The following is a 26,067-nucleotide window of genomic DNA, read 5'->3' as shown; positions in this document are numbered from 1 at the left end:
GTGCTCCTGCTGACTGGCATTGCTTGACAGGCAAGCTGATGCATGCCGTTCCAATTGGAGCTTGTGTGTGTCTAAGGTTTCATGGCTCGGTAGAGCTCATTCCAATAATCTGGAGGTCACAAATGCGTGGATTATCATGATCAACTCTATTGCTATGCGGATGAATTTCAGACTTCTAGACAATCATAAGTGGAAGGTACTTTTTCCAGCTATTGGAAAGTACCTCTGCAGTGTCAGTTACGTGTCCAGAAGGAACTCAAAGCCACAAAGTATTTTCTTCTGAGAGTAATGATATGGTGTTGACCAGTTTTCATAATGCATTTTATTCTTCCTCTGGCAAGGAGTTCCACAGGTGATTCTGCATTGTGTGAAAAAAATACTTCCTTTTGTTTGTTTTAAACCTGCTGCCTATTAATTTCATTTGGAGAACCCTAGTTCATGTGTTATGAGGAGTAAATAACACTTCCTTATTTACTTTCTCCACACCAGTCATGATTTTATAGCTCTCTATCATATCCCCCCTTAGACATCTCTTTTCCAAGCTAAAAAGTACCAGTATTATTCATCTCTCCTCATATGGAAGCCGTTCCATACCCCTAATAATTTTTGTTGCCCTTTTCTGAACCTTTTCCAATTCCAATATATCTTTTTTGAGATGGGGTGACCCCATCTGCACACAGTATTCAAGATGTGGGCATCCCATGAAGTTATAGAGCAGCAATATGATATTTTCTGTCTTCTTATCTATCCCTTTCTTAATGATTCCCAACATTCTTTTTGCTTTTTTGACTGCTGCTGTACATTGACTGGATGTTTTCAGAGAACTATCCAAAGGGACTCCAAGATCTCTTTCTTGAGTAGTAATAGCTAATTTAGACCCCATCATTTCATATGTATAGTTGGGATTATGTTTTCCAATGTGCATTATTTTGCAATAATCAACATTGAACTTCATCTGACATTTTGTTGCCCAGTCACCCAGTTTTGTGAGGTCCTTTTGTAGCTCTTCGCAGTCTGCTTGGGACTTAACTATCTTGAATAGTTTTGTATCATCTGCAAAGTCTGGCCACTTTCCATGGTTAGGTGCAAGTTGTCCTTTAAGCAAATACCACTGTCTCTGTGCCATATCCTCATGGGAAACCTAACTGGTATGGGTCTAGGACACTGGTGGAGAACAGGTGAAGTTAGCAATGGCTCTTCAGTTTTTCAGTTTCTCTACCCAGAAATTCAACACAGGAAGATAGCTGGAAAATTTTCGTTGTGTAAAAACTCTTTCTGGAGAACTGGCTGGACAATTGTGTGTTTAGCTATGCTGCAAAGTCCCTTAATATTAACCTTCACTTAACTCCATATATAGAACACATATACTGTAAGAAAACCATATTGTCTAAGGAAGCTACCTGGATAATTTTCTATGCCCACCACCATCATAAGATGACACTTTACATTTTACTGCATGTCAATGACAATTACCCTACTTCAGTGAAAGCCAAATTAATTCATTTTGCAGAAGTTGGAAGAAACACAAAATATATTTCAAACACAGTGCTTACTTCAATATTTATTTTTTCTTCTTTTTATAAAAAATTGATAAGGTATTTATTCAAATTTTCCAAATAGAGGATTTTGTTTGTTTGTTTTTACTTAGTATACTAATATAATAAATCTTCAAAAAATTGTATTGTTTTATTGCAGCTGATATGAGTTAACTGTCTCCTTTGGTGTCTATATCATTCAGTAAGGCAGCACCGAAAACGGATGTTCAATTTTTAAAAAATGTAATAGATGTACTCTGTAGCAGAAATTTAATATCCATCACATTATTGCTCATACAAGCAAACAGGTGTTTTGAGGACTTGCTGGTTTAGGTGACATATAATGGAATACAGGGTCTTTCACCATTGCTATAGGTTGCTGTTTCATATCTGTCTCTGACCAGATATGATTCAAGTGCTTTACACTCCACTAGTTGTTCAATAACCCATAAAATGGATTGGTGGCTTCATTTCATTGGGCTTGATTCTGTCACCCTTACTCACATTGGGTAAAATGAGACTATTCAGGTACTAAACATGAATAAGGGCAGCAGAATTGGGTCCTTAGGGAACAGGTATCACATCACAGAATAACATTACAGCTTGTACTCTTGTTGACAGTATCAGAAGAGACACTAAAGACTGAGCAGCATGGAGACTGCAAGGCTGTAACACCAGAAGATGAACTCTTCCATTTCGGATCAAGCTATTTGGTGGGATGCCCGTATTGTACTTGTTCAGTGGATATAAGTCCCCAGACCAACCTTATCTGTGCATTATAAACACATTGAAATAAATACATATTTAAAAGGACCTCAAGTCTCCAGGACTGTGATTTGGGCACCTTTCACTTGCACTGAACTGAAAGATTATGGTACATCTTTAAGAACTTATTAGTAGACCAGCAGATTTTGGAAGTTATTTGTTTCAAGAATTATTTACAATAATAAAGCAAAAACTACTTACATTTGCTGAAAGCTGGGATGTGAGGGTGGCAACTTTTTCCTGTGATGCAACCAGTTCCCTTCGGAGTTTATGAATTTGCTGGATTGAGAACAGATAAACTCATATCACACTTTTGTTTCATCAGCTATTTCATTTCCTTTATTTTTTCTTTAGAGGATCATTAATGTTTTACAGTATTGTAATTCCATATATATGAATTGTAAAATATTCAAAAAGCCAAATTATAAAATCATAATAGTTTGGCATCTAAACTGCGCACAGAGCATTTGTGCATGTTTCCACTGTACATTCAAAGGCCCCATTTATGGGAGCTCTTATCTGATGTACAAATGGGTACTTACAGTATGTGCACAATTCCCAGTTTGAACATGCAAATGTGATGTTTGGAACCTAATTTTCTAGGCCCTAATTTTTGAAAATGTGGCTCGATATATACAATATAATTTATACCATCCCCTAGTAAAGACTCAGGTCCTGAAAATAGAAGAACTTGATACACTCACGTCAAGGATTACTACACGTGCTATAAAAAAAAATGTCCCCTGCATTCAGTGCAATATAATTGTATGCCCTCTTAAAACCTCACATGTTTTAAAATACTGCAGGACAAATGTAACAAGTACATTTAAATTCTTCTCCATACTTTCAAGAGTGCAAATAAATTCAACCCAAGTCTAATGTTTCTTTTTAGGAAAAACACTTGCCTCAGAAAAAATATTTTTATGCAATGCACGAGGATGAAATTCACCCAGTACAGATATTCAGCACAAAGCCTGTGCATCACTTAAACCCCACTTAACTCCTATCTGAGAGCTCAGCTGGCACATAGGCCTCTAAATCTCTCTCAGATTCTCACATACAATGGATTCCTCCCCAGCGCAAAAGTAAGATGGGTAAAGCCAGGCAAGAAAAGTGAGCACACACATATTATTTTCACATTAATGCTTAAGTTTATAAAGGAGATTGCAGTGCTTTAGCGAGGTGATTCCCATGAAAATCAATAAGAAAAATATTGTGCATGCTTTAAAAATCGATGAATACTCATATATACAAAGGCTAGTGTGTGAACCAAGGATGTTCTCACTGGTGCAAAGCAAGGGACATAGGTTACTAAGCTTTCTCTTCATCTGGACTGTTTTCCCTTCCCCAACCTCTCGCCCTTGTTTTCAATGCCAATTACTCCCCTTTTTGTTTTAGCTACACTTGTAGCACACTCCTGCAGCTACAATAAGGTGGTTCTCATGTTGTGCTATTCAATACCCTTTTTCCTAGAGATGGATAATGTCCATAAAACTCATCTTCAAGACACAAAGTGACAAAAAGAGGGGTGATTTCACCTCTGTGCACTGGGAATTGAAGTATGTAAAAATGCCACCTAAGCTGCTGTAAGTTAACAGTAAATCCTCTGCTTTATCTTTCATAGAAAAGACCCTAGAAAGTGTTAGGTGAAATCAATATTGAAATATACTATGGGGTAAGAGAGGATATGCTTATTTTTCTCCCCACCGCCACAGTATTTCATAAAACCTTTTAACAAGTGTCATTATCAACCCTTTGCTGTATATTAAACATTTTGAGTGTGGAAGAAATGCAGAATGATTGCAGGAATCAAGGAAGGTTTAAAAAAATGTTCCAAAAAAGTGCGTGTCTGTGTGAAGTGGCAGCAGGATCCTTGGTGCCATTTTACTACCGGTGCTCCAGCAGAAATGGCACTAATATTTCCCTTTGTGTAAGGCTATAATTGGATCCAGCTGCTGACCTACTCTTGTTACTAGTTCATATAGAATATGAGGAGAGAGTGGCTTTTTTCCTACTTCAGAACCAATTTACATGTGGTGACAATCTGCTTTTCTCTAAAATTCATCAACATGGACTGGTTCAGTAATTTAGCACTGTGCAACATGCTATGATGTGGGTGATACAGGCTCAAGAGTGGAGTGGATCTTGTTTTCTTGCTCCCAAGAAGAAGCACATGCATTGATCTGCATAGATGCCTCTGGCTCAATAGGGAACTGTACTGATGAGGTCTGAAAAGAGACAAATCCCAACCCCTTCTGCCTCAAGGTTGAGATACTCATGGACTCTCTCCACCTTTTTTGTAACTGATCCAAAAATTCTGCAGCTTGAGGACTAGAAAACCATTTGTCAGCACAGCTGCAATGCATTTTTAGCATAGTGTCTTTTTTTTGCAGCAAATCTCCACTTTGTAGCAACACTGTCAACTAATGAGCTCTAATAATACTACTATACAAGCATCTCATCACACTGAGGGAAGATTTTTACCTCTGAATGTGCCTTTTCTTCTGCCTGCAAGAAGAGAGAGAAAATAGCTTTTTAAAAAACAGAATAAAATGCAGTATAATAAACGTAACAAAAATAGCAAGAAATTACGTGTCCCAATATAGCTGCACAAATAATTGAATTCAAATTTAATAAAGATTTGTAATAAAAACAGTGAATTAACTCCTTTTGCCCTTAGAGGGAATAACTTAAATTGAGTACAAATAAAATTTTGCCTGAGTAATGACAGCAGGATCAGGTCTATTAGAATTGCTAAAATATTCTTAAGAACAGTAGAAGAACTGCAGTAACAAAAACTGCAGTTATAAAACATCAAGGAAAGTTTGTTGCAGTGTAAGTGTGTGTGTGTGTGTGTGTGTGTGTGTGTGTGTGTGTGTGTGTGTGTGTGTGTGTACACATTGATACCACCACCAAAATCACTAGTGGAATTACAAATGTTTTATGGTAAATCAGGCAACCCATCTAATAGAGTAATATATATTACAGTAATATCTAGCAACCATTTAAAATCAACATTTATTAATGGTTATGAAAATATATCTGAGATACTGTGCTACTGCCAAATGCAGGCCTTAGAATATGAAACAGTGGCAGTATCTTACATTCCAATTTGTAAATGTTGACTTTTTAATGGTGACCACTGATAGGGCATTTAGACATGAAGATGCTTTCTAAACAATGATCATGAAGAGGAGTCATTCAAGGAACTGAAAAGAATTCTGTACTTCCATGAATACTATTGTGCTTGTGGAATGAAGCAACTGAAAATGTCACGTGGGGATCTGATATAGGTTGCTTCATTTCTGGGTCCAAAGCAGTTGACAATACTATGGCAGCCACTGCATATCTGGCAAAGGAGGAAGCACATCCTCTTGTAATTAGATGACGTCCTTTGGCCAAAAAACAGAATGGAGCAGGAAGCCATACCAACTCCTCAAAGGGACAAGTTCCAGAAAACTGGTCTTTTGATGCTAGGTGAAGAATGTAAACAAAGGGAACGAAATGGGGTTGTGGAGGCAATGCCAACTTGTAAACTACAACCTGTGACACAAAACTAATTAATCTAAGGCTTAAAATTAAAATGCAAACTAACACCACAACAGTCCAGCTCCAGGCTTTTGGAACATAATGTGATACTGACAGCCAAATTCCAAGGCAAGTCTACGGGAGTCTAAAGGGAGCTTAAACTGACTCCACTACAATCAATTTTTTAGCCTCACAACAAAATATTAACATGTAATTTACAACTTCCTTACACATCACCTCTTAGTTGGTTTACTAAAGCTAAGGGACTCTAAGTGCATGTCACATGCTGTGGAGCCAGTAGAGAAGAATATAGCAAATAAAAGAACAAACAGAAGGGTGTAAAACGGTATAAATTACAGTAGGCTATTTTAAATTTACACTACTGTGCACCTTCTGTCAGCTCCTTATAGAGTAAGCTACACCAGTTTTCTGTCAAAGCTGAGAAACTATTGGTATGCCACAATCTACTAATACCCACTATATGGCAAACTGTGCTGTGAAACAAAACTGTTTGGCTCCTTACATGCACAATGTCTCCAAAAGCTAGATCTGCAATATGTCTGAATGCCATCTGAAACCACAAATGGAATTAGATCAAACAAACAAAAACAATTTAAAAAACACCAATACATACTGAAAAAACTAATGAATTCTGAAGTCCTTTCTCATTGGACCTCTCCATTGTGAGAAATGCAATATCAGCCATCAAAGAGTACATCCTTCTGAATCTCAGACTCCAGCTCTTTTGCTGATCTCTGCTGATAATCTAAACAACATGCTCTTTACCTGCTACTCTCTCTTGGTCTCCCCACTAATTACTGATTAAGCTGCAGCAAAATTATAATGCTAAGAATGAAGGCAGTGGTTAAAGAGATTGATAAACATCGTTACTCAAGACATTTATTGAAATGAGGGCTGCTATGGAATTCTTGCATGGTACTTTTGGCCTGAACTGTAGAAAAACCTCCAGCTCTTTTATTTCTTCTTCCCGATGGGATCTCATAATGGTAGAAAATGAATTATGTGTAGCATAACCCCTCTGAAGCTACCTCTTTCTGGAAGAAGTGGGGCACCGAATAATATCACTAAACAATGAAACACTGTTCTTTATGTTCAGCTGATCTGATACTGAAAGCCAATCTTTTGTCCGATGTTTCCACTTGTGCACTGCTTCCTGATTAATTGCTGCAAGATTGTCTGAACTTTTTCCCTGGAGCACAGAGGACCCAACAGGAGAAATTCTGATCAAGGATTTTCTTCCTGCAAGCGCAATCACTAGTTTTATAGTCCTAATTTTTTCCTTGCCCTTAACAAAACCTTTCTATAGCTTCCATTACCACAGCTAGATGATCAATAACTTAGCAAGAAGTGTGGTCTAGTGGCTAAAGAAGGGAACTGGTAGTCAGAAGTCTCAAAATGTATTGCTAGTCACTGACTTGTTGTGTGACCTTGGCTATGTCTTTTAAACTCTGTCCCTCAGTTCACCTATTAGAAATATAGTGCTGTGAGGCTCAGCTAATGGTTGAAAGGTCCTTTGAGATCTTAAGTGGCAGAGGTTATGCAAACACAAAGTATTATTATATCCTTGCAACAATATAAAATATTGGGACTGAGATATTGCAAAACTGCTGACTGCTCAAACAAATGATGAAAGCTCCAGATGTAACTTTATCATTTGCTTTTTGTCCATCTGCCAGTTCTTCTAAAAAACTGACATCAGAGCTGAAATACAGCTTTTGATACTCTCTATGAGAATAGATTATAATGCCTCCAAGAGAGGGAAATGGCAGCAGGGCTTCTTCCACTAGGAAAATGGAAGTTCTGAATGTTATTGCCGGAGCCTGTTTTGGGGTTAGTGTGTATGGAGACAATCCACCCCAAGAGGCAACTCAGAGAGGCATGCTGGCTTTTCAGTAGTGACTGTGAGGATTGAGGGAGCCCCCATCTGAGGAGGAGCTGCAATATTCTTTGAATGGAGGCAGCATGCTCTGCTGGCCAGTGCAGCAACTGTCAACAGTAGACAACGTCAGAGCTAATCACCAGCAATACAAGGACTGAGACAACGGATGCCTCTTCTGCAAGTGTATAGGGTACAAAGGGGTAGGAGGATTGAGAAAACATGCTCCTTGCACCTTCTTATCCTCATGAGGGGCTCAACAACATCTATTCTAACTGTAGCTAGCTAAAAGATTGCAAAGGATCACTTATCCATTACTCAAGAGAATATACAAAACACATACATAACTCTTCTCATTTAAAATATGGACATATGTCTTGCACTGCAGCTACTCTGTGATTAAGGCTTTTGTAAGTAAATCATTGTCCTTCAACAGCGTAACAGGTGCAACAACATATCACACAAAAATCAGAATTAATGTCTCCCTTTTACAAAAAAAGCCCAAATCAAATGAAGACTTAAAAACAAACTTCAATTTGTGCTGGGCAAACATATTTAATGAAATAAATTATTTTTAAAGAAACTACTTTTCTCTTTGAAAAGAACATCTAGAAACTTGTCATTTTTGTGAAGGATCAACAGGCATTTAAACTAGGCATTGTATCCCCCTAAACAACCCTGTACTTTTAAGAGCAATTTTTCAAACAATAATATTAAAAAAACGCTCCACGGGGCACCTAATTACAAGACCTTGCTTTAAAGAGCACAAACACCAAACAATGATGAAATCAGTCAAAAATTACATAGTACAGTAATATAGTGCAATGAATAATAAGCAGCCCCACCTGAGGTTGGACTCAGCATGTTATTTTTTTTTATATTTCAGCCTTCAAATTACACCACAGAAGGTTTAGTGAGTGCTAAATTCACCACTTAAGGAAAAAAAAGATGCTAATTATATATGAAAAAGCAAAAGTATAATATTGAAGTCAAATAGCTGTTCCACTGCTTTACTGCAATACTTACATGCAATTTTAATCCACTAAACTTAAAACTATTTAATGAGCTAGAAAGCTTTATTGGAGATGTACAATATCACAGGCAGGACTTTTTTATTTTCCAAAACTATCAATACTTACTGTAGAATAGAGAGAGGAGGTGCTGGAGACCAGTGATAATGAGGACCCATGTACTACAAAAATGAAAAAAAAAAGTGCCATTATATAAAATATTGATGAAACAGCATGAGACCTCCCCGGTGGAGCTCAATAGCAGAGCATCTCTTTTTAAAATGAGAAATAATCTTCCACAAAGAGCAGCTATTAGAGGTTATCAGTGTACACAAACCGCAGTTATTTTTCTTGAACTTGAAATGATTGCTCTAAATGGAGAAACATTTGCCTGTGTACTGTAGGTATGAGTGATTTTTAATGAGATACAGTATTTTTATCAGGAAACCAAACATTATTTCTGTTGTTTGGCAGTGAAGCACCTGATAAACAGAGTTTCAAGAGACCAGAGATGGTGTTATGAACACCAATCTATCCAGAGTGCTGACTGCAGAGTTCTAAAGCACAGCATGCAGACAGCTCATCTTTTATATGGAGGAGTGCCTCGCCAATGATATAGGAGCCACTGTAAATGCCCAGGTCTTTCTTATCTGGTAATTCTCTTCAGATCAACATAGAGCACTGCATGCTTGGACTTGTAGTCTGCTTTGGCACCTTTGTATTTAAAGGCAAGTGGTGCTTCCATATGCACTGCTGTATTCTAATTGATCATCAAAGGATTTTACCCTCTCTAAGCACTGCATAAAGACTGTAGGATTTGGTCCCAATGAATGGGCCATAGGGCTCTGGAAAGTGGTCAGTTAGGACTACAGCGAGAGAACATTTGAAAGCCACATCTGTTTAGCCTCACAATGTTTAAGGTAGATCCTGAGGGAAGATGCTCCAATACAGAACCTCAGAGAAGATCTGTTGGTTTATCTTTAATACAATACATGAAATGTTATTCAGTACTGTCTGAACAAAAATTCCACAGTTGTGCAGGTTGTTTCATATTTGGTCTTAACCAGGAAAAAATGTATTACCATATTATGCTGTTTTAATAAATATCTGAAGCATGTGTGTGTGCCATGCATGAGATATTAACAATTAAAACATTTCTTGATAGGGAACCTACACTTTACATCACCTTAGTATTTGGTAATTATTACCAATATCCTGGGTACACTTCAAGATACTACAGGATCCAATGTCCATCCTGAGATATTTATAAATGATAGTTGCAACCCCTCCTTCCACCTGCCATCACTCTGTGAACCTTTCCAGCTCTGCCCTTGATACCATCCCCTCCCAGTTACTAACTTCCCTTGCCCTTATTCTCACATATTCAGCCTCCCTGACTCTCACCCTCACATGCTCTTCTTGATCCTTTCCTTCACTGTGTAAGTTAGCTCTAATTTCCCATCCAAAATAAAATACGTTTTGGCCACATTTCCCTCTTTATCTATATCAACTCATGCCCCTTTTCCCCTTCACCTCTAAGGTCTATGAACTACTAAGGTCCATTTACTACTGATGCACTGGCATCCTCTCCCCTAACTCACTCATGCATTCACTCCAGTCTGGCTTCCATCCACTCTGCTCCAGTGAAACTGCTCTCTCCAAGATCTCTGATGACCTCTTCATTGCAACGTCTTACTTGGCGCCCTATTTTAACTTGGATTTTCTGGTCCTGTTCTCCACTCTTCCACTGCTCCTTTTGTTGTTTCCTCCTCACTGCCCCTTCCCCTCAGAGTGCTGTCACAGTCCTGTCCAGATCTTATCCTTAGGTGATATTGTATGCTTGCATCAATTCACCTAACTTCTCTAAGCAGATGACTGCCACTCACTGATATATCATCAAAAAAGCCAAATAAAACAATTTAAAACATATATAATTGGTTACTTATGTCACTCAGTACATCCTGTCTCCTCTTTGTCTCACAAATGTTAGCTGATTGGGGAAAGGGACTGTCTTTATTTTTGTTTCTTGTACAGTGCCAATCACATTGTCATCACTTACATAATAATAGGGGTGAGGAAGACTGTTTTAGCATTTTAAAAAATGGAGGGAAGACAGATAGGAATAAGACCATTAAATGAGGAGGAGACAGCAGTAGTCAAGGCAGGAGATAACCAAGGCATGGATAAGCATTTGAGGTAGAAAGGATAAAATCATTTCCCAAGAATAAGAGTTACGCCCTTCCTTCCACATTTTCTGCATCCTACTTCCTATAGTTCAAAAATTATCCCAGGCAATTAATAAGTGACATATAGAATGTGTTCAGTCTATAAAGAATATGTCCTTGCCTATCCTACCCAGCTTATTGTAAGTACCCGTTCTTGTGCTCAAACAGAGCAAGAGGTGCTACAAACCCAGTTCACTATAAATCAGAAAGGTTTACTAAATTATTTCAATATTTACAACTCAAGGTGGCCATTTAAATAGAACCCTGCTACATTTGTGTTTTATTTGCTTATCAAAGTGTTAACTCAGTCCTACCTTCTTCCATGCTGTCCCTGAATGAGCCTGAATGACTGATTGCTCGTGGTCTCTCTTCTAAGGATGTGGCACTGCCACACAGCTGGGAGTCATCATACAGGTCAAAAGAAGAGTCTTGTGCGGGGATGCTGTTTGAACGCATCATACTGGGTCCAGGAAGGTTAAACTGGGACAGGTTGGTTGGACTCACTGCAATGCAAAGCGTTATTTGTAAGGTATGTTCCATTATTGGGGATTTGGTTCTGTGCAAAATGAAAACAGTGGCACGCAGGGATAGGTGGGCTTTTCACTGCTGATGAAATGAAAGGCTTTCATTCTTAGGCCTGAAGTTATCATGCAACACCAAAGTAGTCAGTCTAGGGTAACTGTTACACATAATAATGCTGCAAAACACAGAGCAATACCAATGTTGACATCTAACTACGCCACTTGTTCATCTTGTCAGGCAAAGAGAGACTGCAATAATGGATGAGACAGAAAATCAGAGGAAGGAATCAACCCCATCAATTACAAAATTAAAAGTGAATGTTCATCATTTTTGTTCACAGAGGAACTTTACTATCCAAGCCAATTATTCTCTGCAGTTAAAAATGTTTCAAATATTATTATTAATTGTTATATAGATTACAATAGTACCGATAAATTAAGGTTCCATTGAACTAGTCCCTGTGCAAAAATCCATTTTTAATCTCTTTGTTCGCTATTTAGAGTATTCCATAGCACCTATCACCATATTCAATAGATGCTCCCACATGGGCCAGCTGGCTGACATTAAGAAACAGGAGTAACTGATCTACTCTTGGTTCAGCTGCAGATCAGCACTCAGGAAACTACTCTCAGCTATTGGAATGTTGATTTGCCAGTGAAATGGGAGGCTTGATATGAGCCCTTGGCCTCTGTAAAATTAGGGCCTAGAAAAACAATACTGTCTGTCTAGAGTCAGCCTGTTGATTCGTGTCTTGATCTGCTCTATAGACCAAAAGTTTCCCAGCAGAGCTGGATGTGTCTGAAATCATAACAGCAGTGGGGTTTCTTTGTTTTTTTTTTTTTCTGAGAGCCATTTATTCCATAGGACTGTTACTCTGATAAAAGAGGAAGGACAGAACAAAATAAGCTATTACAATAGTAGATTATATTGGTCTCTGCTGTGGGAAAAGCTACTAAGTGAGCACAAGACTATAAAAGAAGAAGGAAAAAAATAATAGTGACAGGTAGCAAAGAGAAATCTGTGCTAAAGAGAGTTATCTTTATGTTTAAAACCAATACAAATACATGAAAATGTCCCAACCAGTGGTTTGCTTAGACTATATCTAATTTTGCTTATAAAAATGTCTTTGTTCAGCATTTTAGGTACTATAATAAAAAGCCTTATGTTTTTGTGCCTGATAAAGTTGCTCTCTAGTGGCTGCAACCTACAGAGGATACAGATCTAACAGCAGCACTACCGAAGTGTGAATGTTTCACAGGTTATTGCTAGTTCTGTAGTAATGGCCTCAAACATAAGAGCTAAGTGTAAAACTAGGGTTCACACCTTCGGTAGGCCAGCTATTAGAGCATGACAATTACAGCAGGTCTGACATTTGATCCTGTTTAAGTCAGTGAGACCCGAACACTGTGGGAGGACAGAGAGACAGACCCAACAAACAAAGCATATTTTTACTATAAGGGAGCTGAAGTATTTTAAGATTCTAAGTTTTCAAAAATTGCTGAATAAAAAATTTCAGCAGAAAGCTCATATAAGGTAAACAAAACACAAAACATTGTAAGACTGGAATGAAACCACAGTGTGTGTATCCACAAATAACTAATGGAAAAAAATCATCCATCCATTCAAGTCTTTAGTTTATTTGACTACAGGTACCCAAAAATAGTATTTTCCGTCATAAAGAGAAGGTGAAAAAGAGGTCTTAGTAATAAAATCCAGAGCAGGAACAGAGCAGCCAATTTCACATCCTGACCTGGATCCAAACTATTCTGAAGTGTGGGGGCATTTGGAGACAGGATTGTGGTTGGGCCCATAACAGATAAACGGTTCAGCCAAGAAGTTTGTCTACTGATCCAAATGTTCCCAGTGTTGAATCTGGGCCCATCTCAAAACAAAGCTACAATATGTACTATTACCCAAATGGGAGAAGGGATTAAAAGTCTGATCCAATGCCCACTAAAACAATTGGAAAGAATTCTGTTGATGGCTGAAACAGGCTGTGAGGGAGAAAGGACAGTCACGTGGTTAAGACTCTGCCATAACAGTCAGGAGATTTGAGTTCAATTCCTAGCTTTGCTGTGGACTTCCTGTGTGGTTGTGGGCAGGAAATCTGTGCCTCTTTCCACATGTAAAATAGGGATAAACTCCTGCCTACATCATGGAGATGCTGTGAGGATAAATTCACTAATGTTTGTGAGGTGCCCAGATACTATGGTAAGGGAGGAGGAGGGTGTGGGGAAGGGTACCTAGCTAGACAGACTAAACAATGCATTGTAAAATATTCAGTTTTATGATTATTTTTTAGTGTGGGAAGCAAGGGGAAAAATTAATTTACCCAAGTTGGAAAAGTGATATTTCCCAGTTGCAGAGGAAGACATAGCTGAAGGCGAAACGATAGGGGACTGACTGCCAGTGTCCTGCAGACCTCCAGTGGAATGGGAGCGCAGCCACTCTTTGCCCTCCTCCTGGCTGGTCTGCCGAGATGACGGGGTATATCTGAAAAATTACAGCTGGCACACTTAAAACAACAATAACGAACAGGGTTCACAATGTAATTAACAATAGTCAACATCAAAGATGCTTTGCTGGTCAGACAGAACAACAATCTTGACCGTCCTGTATCTAATTACAGTTACTCAATTGTTACAGTTGACTTTAAAGCATCTGTTTTAAATCTCCCGGGGGAAAAACACACTTCTAAAAAAATAAACAAACCCCAAACAAACAAAAATAACATTCTCTTTTCTTTGGTGAAATGTGATGATAAATCATACCAAACAGACAGCTGAGCTGAGAGAAAAGGACTTAAAAAGCTGTAGCAGGTGAATAAGATGAGGCAAAGGCCGAGTACCGTATTAATAGAATGGATGAATGACAGATTGGAAAGCCAAGAATGACTGTCTGCTTAAAGAATGACGTGCCACAGGAGTGTTCAAGCATGTGGACATTTGGTAAGGCAAAGGGAGCAGAAACAGATCAACAGTTGTGAAAAAAGGAATTTCCTTTGGTAATGATAGCTACTGTGATCAAATGGGATGTTTGTCTCATGGAATGCTACATGGCATTGTGTCCTTTCCCAAATTAGATAGGGGAGGGAAGCAGATAGGGACAAATAATCACTTAAATGGAAACAAGTTCTCTGGAACAAAAAAGTTTGGAAACCAAATCTATTAATCAACTGTATGCTATTGCTAACCAATACAATGAGTGTAACTGAAAGAAGATAGAACAGGGAGAACAGCCAACCCATCGGTCAGGCTCTTGTGGCTGGGTTAGAGGAAGGGAAATTCTAGCACATTAGAAATCTGCAGGTATTTCTTATTGTTTGGGTCTCGATCAGAAGCCTGTTTTTACTTCTGTCTGTGACAGCCCACCGTAAAACTTCATTCAGCACAATTCCATGCCAACTGAAGAGCACTCTCACATTCCTCCCCGCTATCATGTGCCACCAACATTCCTCAGTCATCCCAGAGAAAGAGGCTTTTGCTATCTTCTGGGTTTATGAGGCACTGCCATTTCTGCTTAGGAAGCTGATTAAATGAATTTGTAATTTCTCATGTCACTCATGCCAAATGTGGGATATTTTGAAGTATCCTATTCAGATTAAATAATCCTTTCTTTTCTCTCTTTAAAAAATGATGCATTATGCTGCTCTTTAAACCTGGAAGAGGTGGGCTATCCCAGTGGTTTCTGGATCTGGAAGCAGCCAAAGTGAAAATTCAGGTTTCGGATTTTTAAGAGAGCCCCAGTAGCATACAGACCATAACTGGGATCCAGCCTTCATCAGACCAAAATGGTGAAAAATCCTGTGACAACAGCTAATTAGGCATCTATGCCCACATGCTGACTCGTAACTCCCTGTCCCCCACCCCCAGCCTTACTCACCCTTGCTGTTTTTATAGGATGGGACCACAAACTTCCACCTCCCACTTGGACTCTACTAGCTGGCTGATTTTCCTATATGGCTCCTTGGGATACTCTCTCCATCCAACAGCGCTCTTCCAGGGGTGGTGGGAAATTTGGCTTGATCCTCTCTCACACAAAGTGCATTGGGGAGATGCAGAAATCATTACACCCACTCTTAGTACTTGGACTTCGAAGCCCAGAAGATACTATGTAGTTTCCTATCAATAGCACCAGGGCTTTGGGACATATAGTTGCCAGTGAGGGCAGAGCTGTATGTCAGACTACTACCCCATTTTTGTGTGTGTGTGTGTGTAGTGAGGGAGAGGAAGGTGGGCTGATCCAGTTGCCATTACCTCCCAGAAGAGCTTTGTTGGATTAGAGCAGTGGACAGGCTGATATGGCAGCTTTACCTGAAGAGCCATATATTCCCCCCTCCCCCCGCACAACCTGGAGCCCAGGACAGGGGTGGTAGCTTGTGGTCTTCCCTATCTGAAGAGAAGAGAGCGGTGATGAGTGGAGGTCATGTGGGTGGCTGGGTTGGGTTCTGAGTAGAGCTGGGGTGTGTCTGAGCAGGGCCTGCCTTATGCTTTCAAACCCTGGATGCTGAAATGTGTCTCTTTTAGGTTGTGAATCCTTAACCCGTCAAGCTGGATCAGTTCTCCCCAGCCCCAAATCCATGGCTACTTGCACTTAGAGCCCACGTTCTGGCCCATCTCTAAAACCTTGTTATTCTGCCCATTTTCAGTTTGCTTTGTGTTGCAAAGGTACTTTGTTACTCTCTTTTTTATACTGCATTGTATGTCTCTTAACATTCATCATATAAGGAAACTATTTTAACAGTTTTTGCTTTCCAAGATATATCTGTATACTCAATGTACTCACTAGGCCAGACTGGAAAGAGAAAATCTAATGTTAAGGGTCTAGTTTGCTTGATTTAAACTTTAGCACCAGGAGCTCTGTTGTAAACAGGATCAGCAAGGAGAAAGAGACGGAGAGACAATGTAGAAAAGTTTACAGAACAACAGAGAAGCTGCAATCATGCTGAATAAAGTATATACCTTAGTCCCTTTTTGGGTAGTGTATTTCTGTCAAGCTGCATGCTGTTAAAACAAAGAAAACCCCTAAGGACATACAGTAAACAGGACTATTCAGAATAACAAACTCTAAAAGTCTAGATATGTTCATATAACAAAAGGAGATTTAATATATTTTAATGTCTCTTTATGATAAAACCCTGACTCATTAGAGAGGAAGACAGGACATGGATTGCCACATGTTCATTTTTCATCCAGACATGCTCTGGTCTGGGTCAATAGCCATTTGGCGACTGTCCAAATCAGACAGAAGTTCTGCCTTCCAATTCTTAATCTTCCTTACTGAGTCATGCAGACTCAACCTGTATAGGATTCATATGGTAACAGAATGAACGTGCATTTTTCACAGCTTCCTATGATCTTCTGCTATGTTTCTATACAAAATGCAGGTTTGTGACACCTGCAAAGAGGCAGCATGGCCTTGCCAGAAGCTAAGTGGCAGATTCTGCTTGTAGGAAGATGTGCTAAATATATAGACACTGATTCGCCATTGTCTTGCTGCTTGTGCAATCAATGCAAGTGCAGATGGGGTGCAGGGCTGGTGCTACCATTAAGGCAAACTAGGCAGTTGCTTAGGGCGCCATGATTTGGGGGCGCCAAAAAGCGGTGCCCCCAAATTTTTTTTACAGCGTTCCTGGGCTGGGCTGCCGGCGGCGCGCTGACACGTGCGGCTCAGACTCCCTCTCCCAGCGCAGCGGCCGCTCCACTTCTCCTGCCTCTCAGGCTTGCAGTGCCAATCAGCTGTTTGGTGCCACAAGCCTGGGAGGAGAGGAGAATTAGAGCAGAGGCGGCGTGCTCGGGGAGGAGGTGGAGCAGAGGTGAGCTGGAGTGGGGAGCTGCCGCACAACTCCCTGGGGGAGGGGGAAAGCTGCCGCAGTGGGGGCACCTCAGGGCGGAGGGGGGGGTGGGGAGCTGCCGCAGGGCTGGGGTGGGGGGCGCAAGGTGGACGTTTCACCTCGGGCACGAAACTTCCTTGCACCGGCCCTGATGGGGTGTAAAATGCCACCAGATTAGATGGTAGAAGCATTTTAAAACTCACTTTGTGCTGGAGTGAACAACAACATGAGATGCGAGGCACAGGAGAATTGGGCTCTTACCAGTGTAAATCCTTCCAGAGACAGGGAGCTGCTTAAAAGGGCTGTCCCTTACCTTCCTTCAAATAGGAAATAATTCAGGTGGTTTATCTTCCCCCAATTATCTAGGCCATAGGCAACAACTCCCTGGGTACTCCAGGGCTGGAATACTCACGAAAAAAATTAGTGGGTGCTCAGCACCCACCGGCAGCGGGCAGGAAGTGCTGGGGAGAGGGGGCAGAAAGAGGCCAGGGAGGGGCGGGGCAGGGGTGGAAAGAGGCAGGGGGTTGTAGGGGCTTGGAGGAAGGGGTGGAGTGGGGGCAGGACCTGGGGCAGAGTGGGGATCAAGTACCCCCTGGGATCTGAGTAAATCGATGCCTATAATCTAGGATTTCAGCTGTCTAGTGATTGCAATACTTGATTGGGCTCTTCAGTGAAATATACTATTTTATTTTGGAAATATAATTCAATGTCAATATGAGGATTAAATTAAATGTGTGTGTGTGGGGGGGGGGTGGAGGTTCTATGTTGCATCACACCATCACCACAAAGCTAAGCAGCATGTACTTTACACCATCGAGAGAAGCATCAGAGACAAACAGTCCCTTGGATCCACACTGCCTTCCTAGGGAAATGTTCTAAAACTTTCACACTATTGCTAACTGGCTCAATTCCAGTGGTATTAGCAGTGCTGAGAGCCCTCATGCAGACGGGGCACTGGAGTTTTCAACATAGTTTTATGTAACCGTGCTCACAGCAGGTCTAGCTGACAAGTGTTGAAAATGCTCTAACCAGCCCCTCATCTCAGCTAGGGCTCTCAACGTTACTAACCCCAGAGGAGCTCAACCGGTCTTAGCAATGGTAGGAATTAATAAAGCAAATGTCCCTAATTTAGTCAGGGCCTCACTCTGCACAGGAAGAAGAAAGTTGATGGAAGCTACTCAGGGCTTGTCTAGACTGCCTCACAGTTCAGACTACAGGGGTGTGAACAGCAGTTTGCACCAAAGTGCTGCACTGTAACTCCCCCATGTGGACACTATGGCCATGAACTAAAAGGTTCCTACTTCACATTGATGTAGTCCTGTTTGAAGCCGTCTACATTAATGTGAACAAGGAATCTTTTAGTTCACACCTGCAGCATCCACACGGGGGAGTTACAGTACAGCATATTAGAAGAACAGGAGTACTTGTGGCACCTTAGAGTACAGCATATTGGTGCTCATTGCTATTCATACCACCATAGTCTGAACCTCAGGCAGTACAGACATACCCATAGAGGTGACGCAGTGTAAGCTTGACAATAACTGTCTACAAGTGATTGGTCTATTGATAAACCTATAACTTGATTTCCAGCCTGGCACGTGAACAATCATCAAAAATTAACCCTGGCTGAGAAGGAGATTACATGGATTTTAATGCATTGTCCATGCATTTACTAGTCCTCTATAATAAACAAGGCCCTGATTCTTGATTTGTGCCATTAGGTGCCACTCCAATACATTATTTAGCTGCCCAACATAAAACTAAACAAGCATTTATTCTGTATTTCAAAATATTATTAAATTCTATGACTAATCCTCCAAAATTGAGATGTCCACATTGCAGCTATTAATAATTAATGCTAATATGACAGCATGTTAATTCACTTCCTTAAGTGGCCAGGTCTTTTCTTTTCAGCATCAGGAAGCACCCCCCGCCCCCCTTTATGAAGCTGAGCATGTTGCTTCTACAAACGCTAATAACTATGGGGTTAAAGGAAAAACCAGAACCAGTAAACGAAAGTAGATCTTCTGAATTGTAATGCAGAGTAATACTGCTAGGTCACAGCTACGCAGACCCTACTGGTTTATAGACCTCTGTAGATAATGTACAAACAAGTCAGATTTAACGTGTTAATCTGAAGTTTCTTGGAAGACCCATCACAAGTGTAGTGAGCTGCCTTTTTAAGTCATAACGACTGAGGGGGAGAATGGCACAAAATGTTATAAATACCAACATTATCATACACCTTGTAAACTACCAACAGCAGTGCTGCAAGCAGACGTGCATAAATGCTCCGGTTGTCAAGCCCACATTCCCCTTCTAGATATTGGGGCAGATTCTCTATCCCCATTCTGTTCCCTTTGAGTTGTGGAAACCATCTACAAGTCTCTCTTTGAGGTTCTCCAGAAGTCCCTGGAGACCACAGATGACCTCTCTTTTTCCCTACTCATGGCCCCTAGCTCAGGGGGGGATTCAGAGGTTGGGTGAGGAAGTGGATGGTGTGAAATGCAATTGGCTATACCTAACTGATGTATGGCCCTCAGGTAGGGTGACCAGATAGCAAGTGTGAAAAATTGGGACAAGGGGTGAGGGTAACAGGTGCCTATATAAGGTAAATTCCCAAATATTGGGACTGTCCCTATAAAATTGGGACCCTTAGGGAACATAATCAGCAGGAACAAGTTAAAGCAGCACCTAGGCTGCTCTAGCTAGGACCAGTCCAAGGATGAGATGGAGAATCAAGGAGCTGTAACCGGTTACCTGACTGCTGTTGAGCACAGCAGCCCATGATGCAGCCCGTTGACCATCTAGACAGGTGTTAATTCTGCAACACTTATCTACCAGCCCTCCTCCTCTGGTCTGGCCATGCAGAATAGGAACATAAAAGTTGTAAATACTCCACAGAGGTAAAAAATACAGAGGAATCTCTGACTTTGGGTTTGTCTACACAAGATAGTTTTACCAGTTAATACCAATATAATTAAACCGATAGAAATTATACTAGTATAACTTTCCATATGGACGCTCTTATTCTGGATGTAGGAGTGGCTTTTTGGGGCCTTTCAAAGTGACATAACATAAACTGAGAAAGCCATTCTTATTCCAGAATAAGTGTGTCTATACTGTTATAGTGGTACAAATTTTCACCTCAAGCCTTGACCACACTTAAAAGGATTTGCTGGTATAGCTATGCTGATATAGATATACCTGCAGCCGGCAATGCAGCTTATTAGAAGCTCTTTCAGTCTCGTGCAACTGCTCCCAGTAAAGAAAGAAGAATAAATCTTGCTACAGCTACTCCTGCACGGCTTTGCAGACTACTAACAGTATGGGTCTGGAAAGCAACCAGTGCCCCTATGACTGTGGTTTACAGGGTGAAGAGAAGGGGACCTTTTTCTGTCTCCTAATGTTGCGAAACTACATTTTTGTTGGAAAAAGCATAAGAAGGTTCAACTGTATAAAACAATATAGTTTTTTTTTAACAGACCTTTTGGAAAAAAAAATCAGACTAAAAAAATCCTATTGGGGCTATAAATCAAGAAATGACAACTTTCTCTAGAAATGTGTGTGTTGATTCATTCTGAGGCCAGATCAACATGATATATGGCTCTCTCAGGACTCAGTCAAAATATCCCCACGTGGACAGATATGAAATTTTAAAAGTATTTGGAATCACTGAAATTAAGTCACTGAACAAATACATGAAGTACTAGAAGTTGGAGCTGCTCAGGAGCTTACACCAAGCCATTAACATTAATGTGATATTAAACATCTTTTGCAAGACTATAAGATTTAGCATATACTCAACATCCTTCCATATCTTCTTATTGACTTTCTCATTCTGAAATGTAATAGTAGGAGTTAATGGAGGAACACAACCAATTACTCTATAAACTAAAAAAATCATATTTAATACTTTGTACAATATTGTCCTTTTCAGTTGGTAAAATATAATGTAGGGCTGTCAAGTGATTAAAAAAATTAATTGTGATTAATCACGCTTTTAAACAATAATAGAATACCATTTATTTAAATATTTTCAGATGTTTTACACATTTTCAAATATAGAGATTTCAATTTCAACACAGAATACAAAGTGTACAGTTCTCACTTTATATTTATTTTTATTATACATATTTGCATTGTAAAAATAAAAGAAAGAGTATTTTTCAATTCACCTCATACAAGTACTGTAGTGCAATCTCTTTGCCATGAAAGTTGAACTTACAAATGTAGAATTATGTATAAAAATAACTGCATTCAAAAATAAACAATGTAAAACTTTAGAGCCTAAAAGTCCACTCCGTCCTACTTCTTGTTCAGCCAATACTCAGACAAACAATTTTGTTTACATTTGCAGGAGATAATGCTACCCGCTTCTTATTTACAGTGTCACCTGAAAGTGAGAACAGGCATTCACATGGCATGGTTGTAGCCAGCATCAAAAGATATTTATGTGCTAGATGTGCTAACAATTCATATGTCCCTTCATGCTTCAACTACCATTCTGGAGAACATGCATCCAATAACGATCCAAACCAGTGTAGACCAATGCATGTTCATTTTCATCATCTGAGTCAGATGCCATAAACAGAAGGTTGATTTTATTTTTTGGTGGTTTGGGTTGTGTAGTTTCCGCATCAGAGTGTTGCTTTTTTAAGATTTCTGAAAGCATGTTCCACACCTCATCTCTCTCAGATTCTGGAAGGCACCTCAGATTCTTAAACCTTGGGTTGAGTGCTGTAACTATTTTTAGAAATCTCACATTGGTACCTTCTCTGTATTTTGTCAAATCTGCAGTGAAAGTGTTCTTAAAAAGAACAACATGTGCTGGGTCACCATTCGAGACTGCTATAACACAAAATATATGGCAGAATATGGGTAAAACAGAGCAGGAGATATACAAGTCTCCCCCCCAAGGAGTTCAGTCAGAAATTTAATTAATGCATTATGTTCTTAACGAGTGTCATTGGCATGGAAACATGTATTCTGGAATGGTGGCTGAAGCATGAAGAGGCATACAAATTTTTAGCATATCTGGCACGTAAATACTTTGCAGTGCCGGCTACAAAAGTGACATGTGAACACCTGTTCTCACTTTCAGGTAACATTGTAAATAAGAAGCGGGCAACATTTTCTCCTGCAAATGTAAACAAACTTGTTTGTCTAGCGATTGGCTGAACAAGAAGTAGGACTGAGTGGACTTTTAGGCTCTAAAGTTTTACATTGTTTTGTTTTTGAATGCAGTTATGTAACAACAACTAAATCTACATTTGTAAGGTGCACTTTCCTTATAAAGAGATTTAGTACTTGTATGAGGTGAATTGAAAAATACTATTTCTTTTGTTTATCATTATGACAGGGCAAACATTCATAATAAAATATTATAAAGTGAGCATTGTACACTTTGTATTCTGCGTTGTAATTCAGATCAATATATTTGAAAATGTAGAAAAACATCCAAAATATTTAATAAATTTCAACTGGTATTCTATTGTTTAACAGTGCAATTAAAACTCTGATTAATCGTGATTAGATTTTTTAATCACCATTAATTTTTTTGAGTTAATCACCTGAGTTAACTGAGATTAATCGACAGCCCTAATATAATGTAATTACTACATATACATTGAGGGCCACGGACAACTTAAAATCACGTGTGGTGTCAATGTCTTTTTATCTTTCTGCTGGTCTACACAGATTGTGTACTTGGCATAACTATGATGCTTATGGGCGTGATTTTTTACCAATATGCGTAAACTGCTACAACCCCAAGTGGGGATGCAGTTATACCAGCACAAAAATGCCTTATACCAGTACAGCTTTTTTCTGGTTGTGAATTTTCCAACAAAACATTTTTTCATTGGAAAAAGCCCATTCATCAAAAGTGGAACTGTGCAGAAATGGCTTGGTTTTGATAAATCTTCCAATTTTTGAAAAAAAAAAAAAGTTTTGAGATTGTTTAAATGTTCTGTTTTTCATTTTCTAAACAAACAGTTTTGGATTTTGGTTCAAAGCTACTTTTCATTTTGAATTTTTAGTAAATTTATACTAAAAATGTTTTACAAAATTGAAAATGGTTGAAATTGAAAGGAAACATTTCACAAGTATTGAAACAAAACACTTTTCTTGACCTGGTCCACTTTTTTTCGGATTATTGGTTAAAAAAATGTTTGGGATTTGAACTTTTTGCCATAAATTAAGAAATATCTTTTTTTTCCCGAAATCTCAAAAGCTCTCAGGGATGGGAAAACCATTTCCTTACTAGTTCAACTTATTTCCCTCCCTGTACAGACATATAAGCTATACCAGTCTAAGAACCTTTATATTGGTATAACTCAATCCATGCTAGAGGAGTTATACTTTATACCTGCATAGTTAAAGCAGTACAATGTTCGTGGGTAGACAAGACAGTGAAGAGATTATGGGGAGGTGAGATTTCGCTTGTTCTAGTCTGCATGTTCTGTGCAGAACTTGTCAAAACTTTGTGTGGCCATGCCATGATCTTGCAAGTTTACCTCCCAAATGAACCTCCCATCGACCTCAATAGGGACTGCACACAGGATCTCCCATGGGAAAGAAGTTGCCAGATTGGGGAATTCGTTGGTTTTTGATTTCGTGCTGCTCTTTCACAGAGCAACAAGAGAGTAAAAAACATTTTTAAAAGTAAGAAAATGTGCTTGTAAAACTGCAAAAAGTGGCCACGAGCTGTGTGCCAGGTTCAGTGCTGGTGATTACTTTTCTCTCTCTCTTTTTTTGATGGTGTCCCTATGGGCTTTCTCTTTTTGTTGTTTCTGTTTCTGTTGCATTCTCACTGTTTTTGTTCTCACTGTGTCTACAGTTAAGCTCACCTTTCCGATAGTGTAGATCTGACACTTCCAGTCCTCATGAGCATGCTCTGAACCTCCTGAGTGCCTGTTGTCAATCCAGAGAGAGAGCTATGATGGCTCAGAGGGAGATCAATAGATTCAGAGCTCGTGTGCAGGCTAGTCATTGACTGGTAACTTGGTGTGTCCTTACTGCCAGCTGAGGAGCTGCTCAGGTTTGCAGCCCACACGAGACCACCTGATGTGAAAGAGTGAACAGATGCTGGACTGGAAGCCAAGGAGTGACTTAAGCTTACAACATCTGTATTTAATTCCGAGGGTTTACTGAAGAGGGGGCTGCTGCTACCACTTTGCCCACCTGCACTGCCCATGCTGCCTGTACCCGAAGATGGAGATTCTAGGCTTCCTTGCCGTGCTAATGTGGTACTAGGGCTGGGCATTGCTGATGTGGGTTTCACACTTTCAGTATTGGGTGCAGAGGCAGCTTTGCCACCAGCCTTGGCACCAAACAACCTAAAAGTAAAACAAACAGTTTTAGTTGTTATTCAGAGAAACTGACACCCACCTTAAACATTCAAGGCATAACATCCCGAGAGCCAAATTCCACATTTAATTACTGCTACTCAAATAATGCACTCCTTGTTGATTAATCACCTCACAACATTAAATCCACTTAACTACATCACACTAACACGGGGTTTATTTTATTATCAAAAACTCTCATTCACTGTTTTTCAGATGTGTTCTGTTTAGGTATAGATCTTCACACAGAGATGAAAAACAAGCAAATCTTGGGTTTTATGACTGCATAAGCAGATTAAACTTTCACCCAAATCCAGTAGTTAGTTTAACTCCTACACTTAAACCATTAGACTACTAAAAACATTACTTCCAATAAGCAGCTAAAATGATTGCAACAATCACTTGTAAAAGGGCACTCTTGACAGTTTGTCAAACAGCTAAATATTTGTCCAAGATTTCCCCCCTCCCACTTTCCCCTCTCTTTTGCACAGATGGCGGTATGGATATCAGCCAAATAGTAATTAGTCAGATACAATAATATACACAGAGCTAAATGTGTCAAGCCTTTTCCAAGGGCAGAAAGGACAGACATGCATGCAATGTGGCTGTTACCAGCACTTTATGGAGGTTATGTTTCTACTATAATAATGCAAGCCCTGTCCCGCCCCCGGAAAATAAGTTGAAATATAGTCAATGATGGTTTAGTCTCTTGCTGAAAATATCTTAAGCACTTTGTTTGCAGTCCATAATACACTCTCAATATAAATGCAAAATTTGCACAGAAATAAAGTAATCAATAAATATGGCATAGCAATCTCTTTTATTTATAATAAAGCCCATGGTAATCAACAGTAGGTTAATCATTTTACAGGCACTAAATGGAAACGTGTTGGCAATAGACCACAGGAGGGCAGCATTGGCTTTTACTTAAACAATGGAAGCCTTTCATCTAGTGCACTTTCATAAACATTAGACTAGGGTATTTCCAACTGATTCACATTTTGTTAATGTTTCTGATGGGGGATGTACCGAAACGACAAAGATAATAAAATCCTTATAGCTAGAGGTTGCTGATAATTTTAAAAGCAAATACTTTATTAATCTGTATTTCTATGGAGTCAAATGCTCATTAGGTTTTTTCCCCCACAGGCTTCAAACACCATTAAAGTGACAGAACCTCCATAAATGAGAGGACTTTCTTCTATTTGGGGATTTATCTTAATATTCAATGAGAACTTATTATACTCTTCATGATTTACATGTAGCTACTGTGGGACAGTGGTCAAAATTCAAGAAACTCTCATTTCAGGGTTGCAGTGAGAGCCTCATTCCTTAAGAATTCTGTTAATAAATATTTTATATTTCTTTCACACTTTATTTATTTTTAAATGCAGGATTTCATA

At 39.5% G+C, this 26,067-nt stretch overlaps 1 protein-coding gene across 5 annotated transcripts in view; it reads right to left on the bottom strand.

Moving 5' to 3' along the window:
* The window catches only part of NAV3 (neuron navigator 3), a 405,038-nt gene that overhangs the window by 41,538 nt on the left and 337,433 nt on the right, over positions 1–26,067 (bottom strand). For 3 of the 5 annotated variants that reach the window (XM_034771960.1, XM_034771991.1, XM_034772000.1), the window contains 8 exons: positions 24,167–24,655; positions 21,124–21,156; positions 16,444–16,485; positions 13,815–13,975; positions 11,275–11,463; positions 8,865–8,917; positions 4,785–4,808; positions 2,502–2,579 (listed from right to left, as the gene is read on the bottom strand). In XM_034771960.1, coding sequence (XP_034627851.1) covers positions 2,502–2,579; positions 4,785–4,808; positions 8,865–8,917; positions 11,275–11,463; positions 13,815–13,975; positions 16,444–16,485; positions 21,124–21,156; positions 24,167–24,655 — 1,069 coding nt within the window. The remainder of the gene's footprint in view (positions 1–2,501; positions 2,580–4,784; positions 4,809–8,864; positions 8,918–11,274; positions 11,464–13,814; positions 13,976–16,443; positions 16,486–21,123; positions 21,157–24,166; positions 24,656–26,067) is intronic. The other 2 variants (XM_034771981.1, XM_034771971.1) reach the window with 2 other exon arrangements.

Source organism: Trachemys scripta, chromosome 1 (genome assembly GCF_013100865.1).
Source record: "Trachemys scripta elegans isolate TJP31775 chromosome 1, CAS_Tse_1.0, whole genome shotgun sequence".
Taxonomy (NCBI): domain Eukaryota; kingdom Metazoa; phylum Chordata; order Testudines; family Emydidae; genus Trachemys; species Trachemys scripta.
This window is presented reverse-complemented; position numbering and strand designations above follow the sequence as displayed.